General features: G+C 45.0%; 2 protein-coding genes across 2 annotated transcripts in view; one reads left to right on the top strand and one right to left on the bottom strand.

Moving 5' to 3' along the window:
- The window catches only part of LOC128747281 (uncharacterized), a 30,520-nt gene extending 18,436 nt beyond the window's left edge, over positions 1-12,084 (bottom strand). Inside the window, exons 1-2 of the mRNA XM_053845080.1 lie at positions 12,051-12,084; positions 9,717-9,831 (exon numbers count right to left, since the gene is read on the bottom strand). The gene's annotated coding sequence lies outside the window, so the exon portion shown is untranslated. The remainder of the gene's footprint in view (positions 1-9,716; positions 9,832-12,050) is intronic.
- On the top strand, positions 628-11,791 carry rin3 (Ras and Rab interactor 3). Its single transcript, XM_053845081.1, has 14 exons — positions 628-725; positions 3,138-3,606; positions 3,677-3,788; positions 3,845-3,917; positions 3,986-4,077; positions 4,228-5,155; positions 6,537-6,711; positions 6,783-6,954; positions 8,194-8,315; positions 8,392-8,578; positions 9,434-9,565; positions 9,701-9,867; positions 9,948-10,062; positions 10,188-11,791. The coding sequence occupies exons 1-14, from the start codon at positions 694-696 to the stop codon at positions 10,973-10,975; spliced, it is 3,564 nt and encodes a 1,187-aa protein (XP_053701056.1). The 5' UTR covers positions 628-693; the 3' UTR covers positions 10,976-11,791.
- Positions 12,085-13,442: the final 1,358 nt, after the last annotated feature.

Here is a 13,442-nt window from a genome sequence, read left to right on the forward strand (position 1 = left end):
ATATATATATATATATATATATATATATATATATATATATATATATATATATATACACTTCTGCATCTGCGTCCACAGAATCATTCTTAAGTCACTCAATCTAGACAGATAGATACAGCTTCAGTCCTCTTGTTCTGCATCAGCAGCAGCAGTTTTGAATTTAAATTTGGAGCCTGCACAATGATGCTACCTCACAAGAGAATTCTAAATCTCCAGCCAGACAGCTAAGACACTGTATTTTGTGGCAGGAACTGTGCTACTCCACTGGGATTCAGTTAATGAACCAAACAAAAGGCTGTTGGGTTTAAGTGTTGGGGGACAAGAAAAGGGTGGAAACCTTGAAGCGCTGCATTCCACAGTTGGAGTGGGGGAGCGCGGGAGAGGAGGGGGACAGACGGGAGAGGAGGATCTGCTGAGTATGTAGGCCAGGCAGACTTGAATATGTATGGGGATGAGCACATGTTTGGCTGCATCTGATTGGCCCCCGCAGGAGTTGTGATAAAACTTAGGGATGGACACACACATTCCTACACACAGGCTCCTCTATTCACCTACTTTTGCCTTATTCAGTCTGGTTTTGGTCAACGGTAGGAAAAGAGGGTGGGAGGTTATGTGGGTGGGAGTGACGAGGAGGCGGAGTTGTCAATGCAGCTGAAAGAGTTGAGTCAAAAACTCAAGTTTGGTTAAAATATAATGGAGGCCAGCGTGATAACTCAGGACACAAGGTGAGTCCCGCATTTTACTTTTGGTGAGGACCAGGTCGGTGCTGAGAGATCGGCGGTGGGAAGTCATGCAGGGGAGTCAGGAAGTCAGACTTTTTGTTGCAGCCTCAGGCAGCAAAAACAGATGTGGCGACTCACTCGCGAGAGATTGTCAGTCTGGAGCCAGCCTGTCAGAAACGGAGTAGAAACACAACAGTTTCTTTTGTTGTTTTCCAGCAGGAAGTTGGACGGCACATGCAAACAGAGGATGTTTATTCATAGGTGACTCAAACCGTTATAAAGGAAGTAGAACACATACGTAAAGTTGGTCAGTCTGGATGCAGTCCAGAGGTTATTTGATTGACTTATTTAAAGTTTTTAGAAAAGTTTTGTTGCTCCTGGGGTTTGTTCGACTCATCTGTACTGGTGGAGGTAAAACGTAAGGAAATGGTTTGATGACTAGTGACTTCACACATGTTCCAGATTAGGCTGAGTTTAACCTACATGTGAAAATGTGAGAGACTCTGTGTCTCAGATGGTGTGTCACAGTAGGTTTGTGCAATGAGCAGCAGAAGTTTTCTCTGATGAAGGAGTCAGCATAACGGATCCAAATAGTTTCCTCACAAACAGCTGACCTCATACTTTTTCTCTGAATCCTTTTTCTTGCGGTGGACTGACGTGACTCTTCCCTCTGATCCAACACGAAATAACTGTTCTCATAGCAATACACACAAATAAACAGCTGAAAGTACGTGACAAAACACACCTCTGTAAACTCAGTCACCTTTAAAACCAATTTACCATGAACTACGGTGAACAACTTTTATTTTGAAACCAGGAAATGTAAACAAAGGGTTACAAATGGTAACCATGGTTCTACAAATGTGTGCGACCCCCTCTATAAGGGCTCTGCTACGCCTTCCTTCAAGATATTGAGTCATGCACTCGCCACCCAGCAGGGAGCAAAAAAAAGCCTGCCACCTTTTGTATTGACGGCATTTCCAACTGGATCAGCAAAATCGGATCCACTGAGCAGCGCTGCTAGCGGAGTTCGTAGAACTGGGGTAACCACATGTAACACTGGATTTGGACACTGACCTCCAACAAGGCTTCGCTATGGCTTCAACCCACCAAAAGGTGGTGGACAAACATATTCGTATTTGTGATGAACTGCAGCCGAAATGGCGCTTGAGCACCAGTTTAAACGGAGCGTGCTGAGACCTGAAGTTCCAGTTGCTTAGCACTTCCAGAGCTTGATCATCAGCGAGCATCACATGGATGACTGCGAGGCAGCAGCACAAATAAGTGGGTCGACAGCCAATTGATGTCAATAATAAAATGAGCGATCATGTCCTGGTGTCCGATCCAGGCGTCGGACGCCTTTTCAACACATAGTTTTTATCTCCTGCAATCATGCAGAGACATTTCAACACAAAAAAAAACAGGAAGTGGCTGAACAAAGTAAGACCGACAGGAAGCAGCGTGAAAGACTGGGACAAACTAGCAAAAATAAATACCGGAACAGATAACTGAAACAAACACACCTGGCTCTGCCACATTCCCTCTGTAAAACCTCAGTCAGTTCCACACAAGCCATTTTAAGGAAACTAAATATTTAAATCAACATTTCTTCAGAACTTCTCGGCTTCCTAGTTACAGAAACACAAAGTGTACCGTCAGCACCCCACCACTGATTCACTGCTGTTGTTGGTCCTGGGTTCTACGTCTGTCAGTGATCAAGTCAGTTTAAAAAGAAGTGTGTGCAGACTGCTTTTGCTAGAGGAACTTGGCTGCAGTGGTTTGGCTCCGAGCAACTTATCAGTGGATGGAAAAATCATATGTCAGTGGTTTTGATTTAGTTTTTAGGACAGCAAAGAAAGCACTGCAGGCCGTGACCGCCCACCACTGGGTTTCCTCACGTAGTCAAAGAACAGGCAGAAGGTTAATGGGGACACATGAGAGCCCACATGAGCAGTGCAATGACACGTTTGTTTGAGAGGTCAAACATAGGACTAAAGTCCCTTGACCCACATATCACGTACTCATGGCATCAGCCGATGTTAGCTTTTCCCTGCAAAGTACACAAAGTATAATATACCATCAAAAAAAATCTGGTGTCAAATTGTGTGCAACTGCGTTAAGGCATAGGTCTCACGGTGTTATGGAAAAATCTGCTCGTGTTTAACCAGAAGGCTTGACTCACAGCAGTAGCTTTATCACTTTGTCTCTTCCGTTTTAGCCTCTGCTGGGTAGTGAGTAAAGACATCCAATTACCAATGGATACAAGCAAAAATAAGAATGCCAAACCATAGTCATTACAGGTATTTAAAAGGCAGATAAACGTAAAATTTGAAATCGCCCTTCCAATAAAAGAGCCATTGTTCATGTGTAAACTTGCCACCCTGCTGAACTGTTCTATATGTCATGTCTTTGCAGCCACACAAGCTCCCCGAAGGAAGGCCTCGACACTGCGTCTGCCCCCCCAGTTCCTCAATCTGTGCTGTCCTCTCACCCTCCTTCTAGACCGTCCCGCCCCAAACCACCCCCTTCTGCAGTCAAAGCCACCCAGCTCCCTTCTCGACCTCCCCAGTGCCCACCTCCTCCTCCATGTATCGCTCCACCTCTAACTCCGTCCTCCAAACCTGTCAAGTCCCCCATGTCCTCCAACCCTGCTCCACTCTGCTTCAACCCTCCGGCAGGTCTCCCGGTTCCCCTCTCCCCGACTCCCGTAGTATCAGTCGCGCCATTATTCAAGCCCCTTGTCAACACGGAACCTTCTTCCTCATGTTCCACTCCAACACCTCCTGGACTCACCGAGCAGCTTGTGGGAAGTGCCTCCGTTTGGCAAACCACCGGACTCAACAAAGACAAAACTACCAGCATACTTGAGAATGAGACACCAGGGGTGCAGTACAAATATATTTATTCCACTGTTCTTCACTGAAATACACGCTAAATTCCAACTACCCTTGCAGGCCTTCCTGGTCAACAGGACGGTGAGCGGGGACTTAACACTCTTGGTACGGCAGTGTGGACCTCAGGAATCATCATGTATACGTAGCGTGAACATAGAACATCACAAGTCATGTAAGTAGAAGCGAATAAATCAACCACGCAAGATTCTTACTTCGTTTCCACTGCAGTCCTTCACTTGACTGGGTCGTCATTGCTTTTTGACGACATCTTTAAACTCATCTCCTTCTACTGTGCGAGCAGGTAATACTCACATTTGACTATTGACATAAGAACGGCTTACCTTTAATCTCTTTTTAACTGTTATTTAGAGACATCTTGGACGGCCCCCTGAGGTTACCCCAGGCCATTACTAAGGCCAGCAAGAAAGAGGAGCTGGAGGCCATCTCTGCACTGGGCACAGGTAAATACAACTTTGTACCGGGGGAATGAAGAAGCACATTTGGCAAGCCTCAAGAATGACAGTGATAAAAAGGGGCAGTAACACGGTGGTAAAACATTGGAGTCACATTCATTAAACTCTAATCTTGAGCCTCTCTCTGGATCTGTTCAGATTTCTGGACGTCAGATTCTCACCATCTGTCAAAGAACCAGGACCTTCAGCGCAACAGTGTGTTCCTGCATGTAGACCCAGTATTGATGGATAGAAAGTCCGACAAGGACCTGACTCTCGCTAGAGAAGACACAAGCCCTGCAGGCTCGGTGATACAAAACGGAGAGTCCCCACAGAAGACACCTGTCAAAAGTGAGATTGTCAAAACACCCATTCAGGAAATCAAGTATAAGCGGCCACCGCCGCGCCCCCCCAGCCTGGGAAGCACTTCTGGCATGGGTTTACTGTTCTCAGAGAAGAAAGAGGAAGCTAAGGGAGGGGAGGAACGAGAAAACAGGAAGTTAGTGTCCTTGTCATCTGTTCCACTCCGACCTCCTGTTTCCCTGCAGCTGCGCTCTGCACCACCTTTACCTCCTGCTCCTCTCCGCTGCACTGCCTCCCAAAAAAGCTCCAAAGATCAAGACAAAGTGGCAGCAACTGAGAGTGGGACAGAAGAGAGCAGTGTTCCTAAAGGAGGAGAGACAGAAAAGAGTGAGGGTGAGAGTGTGGCTCTGATAGAGGATAGTGCAGAGAGCAAAACAGAAGAAACAAAAAGTGACGGAGAGAAGGTGAAGGACACAGAAGAAGAGCAGGAGGTGAGAGATCCAGATAAAGCAGGCACTACTCAGACTTCAAAACAGCCATCGGTAAAAAGACCCACTCGTCCCGTCCCACCACCACGAAGGAAAACTTGCCCTCCAGAAGTCTTTGTGAGCTCCATCCAGGCAGCTAACCAGCCAAACGCTGTTAGCAAGGCCACCCCGCCACGTCGCCCAGACGTGTCTTTGTATTCCCCAGAGGGCGGCGCCATGGTGGACGCTGACCCCGACTCTGGGACAAACAGCAGCACAGAGGAAGAGGGAGAGCTGAACCTGGACCAGAAACACAGGTGGGTTTAGATCCCAACCCTAAACAACTTGACATGCAAAACTCATCACGCTTCATATGAAGACGCTGTCCTGTGACCGACCAGCCCCCAAAAAACATTGGCTGTATATACCTGAAGAAATTATACACCAAATGATTTTTAAATGTAGCAAAAGTGCATTTTTGTGCCTGACAGTCTAGTGTTTTTTGTGCTCTTGAAATGAAAGAACCAAAGATCTTGAGGTTTGAGGTGGGGCGAAAATTCACGTCATATTTAAAGCATATATTGCAGAGCAAACCACAAGCCAGTGCAACACACAAAAACTTGACATTGTCCAATGAGAGCTGCTTCACCACTGTCAAACCCAAACGTGTCTGCGGCAAGTTCAGGTTACACTGGATGTGTGAAAATAATAAGTAACTACTTTTGATATCAAACTGTGACTATACTGTTGCTGTGAACCATGCAACAGGCATTTTTTTGCAGGCTGGTTCCACTCAAAAGGCTAATCTTTCTGTGTTTTTTTCTCACTGGCAGACTCTTTATTCTTCACTTGCTTTACATGGTTATTTTTAACTTCAAGCGAATATTTCACAAATGTGTAAACCGGTGTCAGGTGTGTCTCCCTTTTTGCACTTCCTCAAATGCATAAATGCATGGACGCACACATTAACTGAAACAGAATTGTTTTTTTAACATCTGCCCTGGCTGGATTTTGGTCAGAAACTTGTGTTTTGAGCTTATTTGTGAATACAGTTCAATCGTTTTTTTTCTAAAAACACGTGTCAAACTCATGGTCTGAGGGGGCAAATTCGGCCCACCAAGTCGTATAAAGGGGTCTGCGGGAGCTTTTGGTTGAAAATGAAAGTCAGTAAACAACAAACAGTGGTTTGTTGTTTGACTACCAGTTTTCTGCCAAACAAAGATATCATCAACAGTTAATCTCAAATGTCAATATAAGAGAAAAACAATGTTTTATAAAGCACAGCAGCAGTCAACCAAAGAGAAACTAACTATCCCCATTGTGGAACGCATAGAGGAACATCTTAAATTTCAGCCTCCAAACATTTAAATGGACACACATTCTGCTTAGACTATTTCTTGTAGAAGGAGTGTCTGACACTGTAAACAAGCATTTTGACACCCCACCTTAACCTTTATTCATCTTCTCCATAGACATGCCTATCTTCTTCTTGTTAACTGTAATCCTGCACATCTTTTCACCAAAAACTGCATCCAAAATAATCTGAAAAAAACACTAATATTGGATAAAAATGCAAAGAAAGCCAGTAAATTTGACGTAATCGTACACCAGTCGTTTCAGCAGAATCTTTGTACTGAGCCAAGGTCAGAAGTTTTGCCTTCAGATCCTCAAAAACAGCATCACTCCTCTCATCTCCAGCCACACTTCAGAAAGTCGCAGCCCAAAAGTGAAGAGGACGCCCACCAACATCATTCTGGACCGAGCACGCCACCGCCTGTCCACCGTCATCACCGGCCTCATCAGTCACGAGCGCCGCCTCTCGCAGCGCATCGTGGAGCTGGCCAGGGCCCCGTCCAGCTATTTTGGCAACCTGGTGAGCAATTTTAAAACCGGAAGATTCTTGTTGTTCTTTAAAACAGTCCATAATAAGGAGCTCTGCATTAGGTGAAGGAGCACAGGGCGTTCACGCTGGAGAGCATGCCCAAGCACACCACATCCACGGAACTGCTGCAGGAGATCAGGCAGATGATGACTCAGCTGAAGAGCTACCTGCTGCAGAGTGCCGAGCTGCAGGGCATGCTGGAACCACAGCACCAGTACGCACCCGACAAGTTAGGTATGTGTAGCCAAGTTCCTCTGCAAGTTGTGTGAGCCAGCCTCCATATATCGAAACCACCTGAGCCTCTGCTCTGAGTTTCTGATCGAGGAGCCGGCTCCCTGAAATGTCACTAAGGTCCACCACACAGTCCATCAGCCAAGTTATTTGCAGGTCCTAATTGACTTGGAAAGAAGAGCCTGGCTGTTCTCAGCTGTTCTCAGCCCAGAAGGTGAGATAGAGAAAACTCATAATTGCTCCTGAGGCTGATTCTGTGGTCCATTTCACGCACCATTGGCTCCTCACGCTTGAATAAGACGCCAAAAACACCTGGGACCAGGACTCATTTTTGCACTCAGAGATTCAGATAGTCGTGAGCGCCGCTTCACACTTAGATGTCAATAGGTGAGCTGTTAACTGTGCCACAGAGATGGAGTCACAGGTCGGCAGATATTTGGACATCACAGCCATTTCAGATCAGAATCTTGTCCTTAGGGTTGGGATTGGGGGTTAAACCACCAAAAGCCTGTTTCAAACTGCATGAAAATCTCAGGTTATACTTCAAGCCATTGAGTCCTTTCACTGCATTTCAGAAAGACAGGATCAAGAAATTGCAGTTTTAATAGTCGTGTGTGTGTGAGTGTGTGTTGGAAAAACAAAGACAAAAGTTTCATTGTTGCAAGTAGCAATGGGCTGATGAGGTTTGATGAAACAGTGTCCTTAGTTTCAGCATTTAGTGGGTGGCACTGTTGGTCTAAAAACAAAGTGAGGTTTCATTAAAATGGTTCATCCAAAGATTTTACAGCAGAGAGTGCCATCTAGTGGGCTCTGAACACGAGGACGCTGTTTCATGAAGCATCATTAGTCCATCACTCGTTCATTTATGCCAAAAATATTTTTGGGCCATCTATTTTTTACTTTTCTAACTGTCCTAAAAAACAGACAGAGCTGTCACACTGACCGTTCCTACTAAACAGTTCAGGATCCAGATGGTCATCCACAACACCAGCAACATTTAATCGTCCGTTCCTTGTCACACTATCAACAGTTCCTCCCCAAAAAACCTGAAACACGAGCACAACATCCCCAAAGTTTGGTTACCTGAGCTGAAAAAACAGAAAGATCTGACCACACATGTCCACAGGCTTCAACTGACAAAAAGCGCCCACTAGTGCTCATCATCAAAAACTACAGAACAAGAACTTCTCACATTGGGATTGTTATAATATATAAGTAAGTGTTGATTTTTTGTGTGTTTAGAGAGTATTGTCGAGGCTGCCCTGTGTAAGAGTGTCCTGAAGCCCCTGCGGGAGTCTATCTACCACAGTCTAGAGAAACTGCACACAGAGAACGGCAGCCTCAAACAGCTGGCCCAGAACCAGGTCGGATATCATTCCACTCGGTCATAAAGCATCAAAGAATCCTCAGAATTAACAGCTTGTTTGTTTCTTTGCTCAGTCTGTGGTGATGGGCAGCACCACCACATCTTTAGGAATCAGCACTGCGATCCCCGAGGCCTCCGCCATGGAGAAAATCAACGTCAAGCTGAATAACCTGCACTTGGAATACTCCCCACAGAAGAAGATCGAGCTCCTGCTGAAGGCCTGCAAGATCATTTACGACTCCATGTCTGTCAGCTGCCCAGGTCAGCAGCTCAACTACTGACGTCTGATTCTCCAGTCTGCACCTCCCTTGCTTACAGCAGTGATCCACCTAACTTTGTTTAGTGGCACAAACTTTTAATAACTTCATTCAAATCATGATGTTTAATGAATGTTTTCATGTCTTCTGAGCAACTGATAAAGTAACTGTGACTTACCAATGAGTCACATCTGCTATGAGTCAGTCTAGTTGTTAACCAGCTGTCGAGTTTCACATTCCTCCAGATGGTCCTGCTCCCCGTGTCTTTACAAAAAATATATACATATATTTGGGGGGATAATTTAGATTTTTAATTGTCTTTTGGTAGATGCGTTTATTTTGGCAGAAAATAAAAATACATAGAAAAATAAAAATAGGAAATTAGATTTAAAAATACTAAAAAAAAAATTTACATTAACTTGCATGTCTTGGTTAATTCTCAAACTAAAACTTCAGTAGCTGGAGACAAATCTGACAAACACACACCGTCCACAATTCCACCGCCTCTATTGCTATTTCTGCTGCTGTAAAAGTCTAGGGGAAAATGTCTATCATGTCTCATACTTGTTATTGTCATACTACTAGCTGATGATACCAATACTTTTTTAAAGTCTTGATTTGGAGGTATATCCTGTTGGTATTTCATTTGAGGATTAAATATCCCTGTGTTGCACAGAACAGAGATTTTCCCTGCTGCAATAAAGACAGTCAGGCTGTAAATGGCTCCCCACATCTTCACATTCGCTTTTACTCTCTGGATTTTGATGCCAAGACAGGGGCAGGAAGTTAAATAACAGATGTGTGGAAATTGCTGATTCAAATTTGCGTGTGTGTTTGTGTGTGTGTGTGTGTGTGTCAGGGCGGCCCCATGGTGCTGATGACTTCCTTCCTGTGATGATGTACGTGCTGGCGAGATCTAATCTGTCGGCCCTGCAGCTGGATGTGGAGTACATGATGGAACTGATGGATCCTGCTCTCACTCTTGGAGAAGGTACAAGCGCAACTCCTCAAACAATTTGAGAGTGATTCTGTGAGCCTGAAAACTTTGTGAAATAAACACTGTCCAACTTTCTCAGCCTACTTCAGGTGGTATCAATTTTTTTATATATATTTCGCATGTGTCTAGGTTCATATTACCTTACCACCACTTATGGTGCTCTGGAGCACATCAGGACATTTGACCAGCAGAGGTCAGCAACACGTCAGCTCAGCAGAGAAATCCAGGACTCCATCCATCGCTGGGAGAGAAGACGGACCCTGAACCAGGAGAGTGCTGGTCAGCGATCAGTGCAGGTACAGTACACAAGCATGCAAGTCCGTCTCACATTTCAACATCAACCTGCACATTGGAACTTTTATTGCGTGTTCTGCAGGACTTTTTGACAGTGTGCTCTCCTGAAGTTGGATCGAACCCCAAGACTTTAGGAGTTCTTCCAACCACCACCATCCAGCAGCTGACAGAAGAGTGTGCTGCACGCTTTGAACAAGGTCTTTCATCTCAGTCACTTCTTGTTTATGTTACATAAACATCCTTCCTGTCGACATCTGTAAAAATATCATTATATAAAACCTCTCGGTGGCCCAGTGTGTCACAATCATTTTCTGTCTTCCAGATTCCTACGTTCTGAGCATCTATGTGGACGGTGTCTGCCGGCCACTTGTCCAGACAGAGCTTGCGTTGACTGTCAAGAGCAGCTGCAAGCCTGGAGCCTATTGCTTTGTCTTTCACTCTGCGGAGCAACCGACCGTCCAGCACTCAAGTCGTAACTGTCCCAGGGACCCGCCCCCTCACCCAGCTGAGCGACCTGTCCAGCAGTCCATCCGTACCCGACCCTCTAAGCCACCCCCACATCCAGCTCGGCGGCCGAGTCAACAATCTGTTCGTAGTTGCCCTACTGGTCCTCCTCCTCACCCATCTGCCCAACCAAACCTGCCATCCATCCCTAACTGCCCCACAGCTCCACCCCCTCACCCATCTGCTCAACCCAACCTACCATCAATTCCCAGCTGCCCCACGACTCCACCCCCTGAGCCAGTGGCCCAGTCCAGCCGACCATCCATCCCAAGCTGCCCCACGGCTCCACCCCCTCACCCAGCAGCCCAGTCCAGCCCACCATCCATTCCTAGTTGCCCCACTGACCAGCCTCCTCTCCCAGCTGCCCAGCCTAGTCTAGAGTCCATCACTTGTACCCCCACTGACCAGCCTCTTCACCCAACTTCGAATGCGAGCCACCCTGCTGTCCCAGCCCCTGTGTCAGCTACCCCATCCAACATAGAGTCCGACAGTAGCTGCCCCACTGACCCTTCTCCTCTTCTTCCTCCAGTTAGCTACTTCCAACCTACATCTGCAGCCGATTCTACAGAGCCAAATGAAGATGATAAAAGTTTGATCAGTTTTTAATGGTCTCACCCTACAATTGCATCAACATAGATACAAAAAAGGTTAGAAAAAAAAAACGTTGTTTTAGATTCCACCTGTGCTTTAGCAGCATAGAGCCCTCCTATGATGGGAAAATAGCGTTTTCAGTTACCAACATGAAGTGCCCCCTCATTGCCTGTTGAGCAGGACTCTGCATTTTAAGGGCGACTGTCAAGTGGGACCATGAAAGATGTACAATGCACTCTGTCATTTGTCCACCCTCCGACCCTCCTTCAGACTCTGACGCCGTCATCACCGAAAATATGTTCCAAGTATATTGACTCAACAGTTTAGATCAAAGATTCTCTTCCTATAGATCCATCAAACACTACTCATCACAACCTGTCACCACTCTGTCGATGTCCAACAGCCAGACCACAAGACGATCGAACCAACAAGCACATCTGGTGCCCACAGTCATAAGCCATTGGGCTTCCAACATAAACAGCGATGGAACTTGAACCTCTGTTCTGCATGTACTTGATTTGCATCATACAATATGTGTATCATATTTGAGCTCCAGCACAGCCTTTAAATGTGTGGACAACGTTCATGTCAGTATTATAATTTATATTTGCACTCGTGTTTTCTAGTGCCAGTGGGGCTATTGCAGTTACCATTTTGTGCCTTTAATGCTCTTAAATAAACAAGTGAGACTGTCCAACATTTGGTCATGTGGCTAAATAAAGCTTCTGCTTCAAGTAAACTATGTTTGTGTTAAATGTGTTGACATTAGTTGTGTTTGAAGTTGTTGGAAGGTGTTATATTAACGCAGCTTTTGTCTGGAGGGGAATTTCTCCAAGCAAACTGGGATAAAAGCAGGTATGATAGCTGGAAAAAAGTATACGTTTTTGCTAAACGATAAATAAAAGCAAATATCCCTATGCGTCAACAACTGTCTTATTTCCATTATGGCTATTATTGTCTTTATTATAGTTACATTTTGAATGTTTATGGAAAACAACGATCATTTTGACCCAATAAAACACACCTAACAATAGAACCACTGAAATAAATCACCTTTCAAGTGACTATGGAGACAAAAATGTGGATTTACCGTCGTTTTTGTTGGGTTTCTCAAACATTTTTCCGGCTGATAGCCTCTTCTTCGGGTCGCCTGAATGCTATATAGGCTACGTGACGCTGCTGCCACCTGGTGTCCAGTTGCGTTCATTACAGAGTGAACGCGAGCTATGTAGAAAAATCTGAGCAGGGCAGTAATATTGGGTTAAAAAAAAATATTACAGTGAGGATGGAAAGTCCCTGAGTCCTTCTGAAATGTGGATAAAATTATTACATTTGTCTTTGCAAGCTGATTTAGAAACCTTCTCCTACCACCTTGTTTTCACTGAAACAAGTGCTGTATCTTGAGGTTAAGATGGAATAACAACAGTTGGACTATAGAAAGAGAGTACTGTTCAAACTACATAGGGATTATATTCAAATGAATCCAAATCCAAATGACAAGACACACTATGAGTCAGGAACGATATTGCACACATAAACAATGAAACAACGCACACAGATGTCTTCCAGCATTTTCTTCCACAGGCGTCACTGCCGCTGATGCCGATGGACAGACACGCAACAATGACCAGGACTAAAAAGCCAGGGGTGGGAGGAACCAGCTGAGTGACTGAAGTCGTCTTCCTCAGCCGCTCCACCTGCTTCCTGTTCATTATTTCCAAAGCTCCGTAACGAGGTCTTGGCACCCGGCAAAACATTTCCAAGGTTTTTCATCTTCCAGCATGGTTCGAAAATGGAATGGTTTTGTCAAAACTATGACATCAGATCCTGAGTGTGTGTACATTTGTAGTGTCCAGTTATTGTCCAATGTCGGCTGGAAATAAATATGAATTAAAAAAAAATAAAAACAGAAACCTGGTTTGGCCTTAAATGAATAATACTTGCAATTGAGATATTTTTAAAATATTTATTTTGGTGGGAATTAAATGACACAGGTGAGTTGAGGTTTCTGTTGTTTACATTTTTCTTGAGCCGGAAATGTCTAATTTGTGATGGACACCATCCACGAGGCTGAACAGTTTCATGAATGAACTATAATGAGTTTAGCTTCCTGCCTTCAACAGGGCCCTTTTGAAATAGCAAACTAACAAGCTGCTCTTGCTCCAGGCCGTCCCCCTGGCGCCCCTAACTCCCGTCTGGATGATGTGTCAGAGGTGTGTTTGTGTGTGGGTGGTGGGTCGCCGGGCGAAAGGGTCCAGGATATATAAGGCAACTCACAGGTGGATTTAAACATCTTGCGGTTTTAGGTTATCAGCCAAGATTTTTATGCGAAACTCCATCATAGACATTGTGAAGATTTCTTCTTCTGTTTCGCCCTCAGTATAGATTCATCAGCTGCTGACCTTCAACTTGTGTGCAGGTGAGCTCATTTCATTTTTTATTGAAACATAAGCCGCTTTGTGAGTCAAAAAGTATTTTTCTT

Source organism: Synchiropus splendidus, chromosome 16 (assembly GCF_027744825.2).
Source record: "Synchiropus splendidus isolate RoL2022-P1 chromosome 16, RoL_Sspl_1.0, whole genome shotgun sequence".
Classification (NCBI taxonomy): Eukaryota; Metazoa; Chordata; class Actinopteri; order Syngnathiformes; family Callionymidae; genus Synchiropus; species Synchiropus splendidus.

Excerpts from the sequence above, each read along its gene's own strand:
- rin3 (XM_053845081.1), top strand. The coding sequence starts at position 694 with ATGGAGGCCAGCGTGATAACTCAGGACACAAG. Across the intron at positions 726-3,137 it reads GTGATAACTCAGGACACAAG|CCACACAAGCTCCCCGAAGG; the intron begins GTGAGTCCCGCA and ends ATGTCTTTGCAG. Across the intron at positions 10,063-10,187 it reads TGCTGCACGCTTTGAACAAG|ATTCCTACGTTCTGAGCATC; the intron begins GTCTTTCATCTC and ends TCTGTCTTCCAG.